This window comes from Benincasa hispida, chromosome 8 (genome assembly GCF_027475165.1).
Source record: "Benincasa hispida cultivar pf3 chromosome 8, pf3_genome.v1.1, whole genome shotgun sequence".
NCBI lineage: Eukaryota > Viridiplantae > Streptophyta > Magnoliopsida > Cucurbitales > Cucurbitaceae > Benincasa > Benincasa hispida.
Genome location: NC_143485.1, coordinates 48,596,734 through 48,600,346, shown reverse-complemented (window position 1 = coordinate 48,600,346; position 3,613 = coordinate 48,596,734). Strand labels below are relative to the sequence as shown.

At 27.1% G+C, this 3,613-nt stretch overlaps 1 protein-coding gene across 1 annotated transcript; it reads right to left on the bottom strand.

Moving 5' to 3' along the window:
- Window positions 1–1,958: 1,958 nt before the first annotated feature.
- LOC120082649 (transcription factor bHLH168-like) lies at window positions 1,959–3,248 on the bottom strand. The gene is made up of 3 exons (XM_039037903.2): window positions 3,083–3,248; window positions 2,395–2,766; window positions 1,959–2,300 (listed from the first exon to the last, which is right to left on the bottom strand). The coding sequence occupies exons 1-3, from the start codon at window positions 3,227–3,229 to the stop codon at window positions 2,226–2,228; spliced, it is 594 nt and encodes a 197-aa protein (XP_038893831.2). The 5' UTR covers window positions 3,230–3,248; the 3' UTR covers window positions 1,959–2,225.
- Window positions 3,249–3,613: the final 365 nt, after the last annotated feature.

Here is a 3,613-nt window from a genome sequence, read left to right as displayed (position 1 = left end):
TTTTAAAATTTTCGCTGATTTTTTAATAAATGATTTAAATATTTGATTAAATGAATAATAAGATTGATTAAGGTAAAGTATATTATTCGATCTTTTTTCGTTTTCATTTAATCCTTAAAATATATAAAATATTTTTTATAATTTAAAATTTTCAATTTTATCTTCAATTAAAAAGGAAATATTTTTTTTTTTTTATAAATAAGCATAATTTTCAAAATATAGAAAATTGATTTTACGTCATATCTACATTAGATTTTGGCCATCTATACAAAATAGTCCCCAATCTTAGTTTTTACGTAATGGTCAATTTAGATTTTTTTTCAAAAATCAATTTTATTAAAGAATTTGGCCCCTTTTTTTTTAAAAAAAAAAAAACATGGTTGAAAGTTCATTAATGAAAATTTGATATCATAGGTCATACAATTGTAATTTTCTCGACGTATTTGGGATATTTATATATATGGAAAATTTTTCTAATACTACGAGAGTACCATATTCTCTCTGTTCATATTATAAATTTGTCTTCATAAATAATTATGAACCCCACATCAATGTCGATAGGTTCCATCCTAAGTGAAGCTAATATGTAAAATTGTCCATACTATTATAGTGTAAGAAATTCTTCTATTAAACTCCAAACATTTGTAAGCATATCGGTTTACACCTATTATGTTTCGTTTGAGAAAAAAAAAAATTCGTGTGAGACAAATTAATTGCATCAATTAAACCTCTAAGCTTTTATAAATTAATCAATTTAAATTTTCAGTCAAAATTTTCTTTGAGAATCGTTTATCAATTTATCCTAATAATCCATTTTGTAAAATCGATGACATTTGAAGAAAACTACACACAGTTGAGAATTATTGTATTGATGATTTCTAGAGGTATTCGTAATGAAGAGCCTAAATTGATTCGCTTATGAAGATTTAGGAGTTTAATTGATTCAAATTATATATTTCACATAGATATTATATATTGAACGAAATCTGAAAGAAGTTATAAATATTTATACATGTATTTACGAAAGTTTAAGTTTTAAATGGATAGAGTTATTAATTTATGTCTTTAATAGATAAAATCTCTAAATTTATGGTACATATCAATAAAATTTAGCAAAAGACACAAGTGTTTTGTTGATAAATTTAACATATATATTTTTTTTTTTACCAAATGACTTAATCATACTGAGAATTTTTAAAGGTTACAGATCGACTACATTTAATATATTTTACTTTTTTTTTTAAATCAACAATTATGAGTGTGAAAAATAAAAATTATTGAGCTTTTTATACAATGATAAGTACTTTTGTCTACTCAATTATGTTTAAAATGACATTTGATTGATATACTTGACATAAATTTTATGTTGACATATCTTATTGATATAGCATATTATAATAGATTAGATTAAGTTGATTGAATAAGGTAACTGATGTGATTTGAGTTTGTTTAGTAAGAGTAGATTAGCATCCTTTGCTTAATTATCATTTTAATAGTGTATAAGTAATTAATTCATTAAGTTCTTATTTTATTAAATATGCAATTTTCTGTTCAATAAAACCCTAGTCGTCGAATTTTTTTCCTTCTATTCTTTCCTCTCTAAATTTCACTTGAAGAAGAATGGACTTTTTTGCCCTAATAATTTTATGGCACACAAAATAGACGGACTATTTTTAAATACAAAAAAATGAATCAAAATATTTATCAATAATAGATGTCTATAGAAATTGATAGACTTCAGTGTCTATTAGTGACATTGTTAGACATTGATAGAAGTCTTATCAATATCTATCATTCATGGTTCCAAAATTTTGCTATATTTTATAAATATTTTCAACCATTTTATTATTTAAAATAATTTTTCTAAAATTAGAGACTATTATTATTTTCTTTTAATTTAATTGGCTTTCATATGCTAAGAGACAAGAGTACAAATGTGGTAGCTCATTCGCCGACAATAATGTTATTCCTTGTTCCATTTTTATGAAATAGCGGCAATATTAATTATTCTTAAAGGCTAATATTAAACTACACGAATGGACCAAGAAAATAAGATCTTAAAATTTCCAAGCTTCTTATACTGTCTTTTTCTTAAACAAAATCATCTTATTCTTTGTTCATCCTCGAAAAGAAGAAAAAGAAGATGAATTTTTTTAGAATAATCATTTTATTGTTGGTTTTATACTAAACAGCCATTGATCCCTTTTCGGATTCGAATTTCAGTTTTAATATCGGTATACCAAATTCAGCAATCTTTGTTGTACTCTTGAAGTCTCTACTCCAACTCTCGCAATTTTAGCCTGCAAAATTACAAAAACGAGGAATAAGAAACTAAGACATTATTTTAAAATTTGTTTGAAATGACTTTTCAAATGTTTCCATGTCGTTACTTACTTCGATATGTAGGAAGTGAAAGATCTTGTTACCAACCATGGATAAGCTAGCGTTGACAGCTTGACCTCCTTCCTCTTCGATGACACTAATAACTTGGTGGAGCATGAAGCTTCTATTGGAACTACTAATTAGCATTATGTGAATAACGTCATTGCCTAAATCTCTTAGCTCAACCACGGGCAATGTAGAATCATCATTATCAGCTATCATCCTTGTCGAAACCCTATGGAGATTAGCTTGCTGAACATGATTATTAGAATGGTTTCTTAATTGTAAAGCTTGTTTCCTTTTCTCCAAATTCTCCACTCTTTCTTTCAATTCATTTATGTAAGCAATTACATAGGAGATTTGATTTTGTTGCGATAACAATTCCTGTGAAACAAACAAAAGAAAAAATACACACGTGCAATGCAACATTAATGAGAAGATGTTTTAGTCCTTAATGTTCAAATATATATATATATATTTCATCAGCTACCTTTATAATGTTTTATTGATGGTAAAAATAACCAAACTGAAAAAAAAAAAAAATTAAATATTAAGGACGACTATTGAAGATCCCACATGGTAAAATCAATGGTCCTCAAATAAACTACTTTTTTTTTTTATTATCAATTGGTTTTGAGATGAAAACTCTATTATCTAATATGGTATAAGAGCATGGATGGAGTTGAGAGAGAGAATTAACCTTAGAGATTTTGAAATGGGAGGGAGGAACAAGATTAAAAAGTTTAGAACAGAGAGATTTCATATGGATTCTTCTATTTTTCTCGATAGTTTTGCGATCAAGTTTCAAAGAAGAAGAAGAAATTTGACCATTGCCAACGTTGGCCATTATTAAGGAAAAGCAGAGAAATTAGATATATATTGATGGTTGCATATACATAAATTTTTGTTAAAAGAATTATGTGTATATATAAAGGTTTGTATATGGAGATCTAGAGAGATCCAGTGGAAATATAGGAGGAAGATGGGGCAGTCGTTTTCATAAATGGGGAAGGGAGGGGCCTGCCCGGGCCTGACTTATACGGTCAGGTTGGATCTCAGTTCTCAGTTGGCATTTTGACTTTCCGACGTCGTTTTATCCTGTCCGCGCTTTCAGCCTCTCACCGACCACTTCTCTACTTCTTTCAAATCATTTTTTTTTTTTTTTTTAATGTTGAATCGGTTATTATAGTATATGAATATAATAATATAATTAGGGTAAGAAATAATAAAC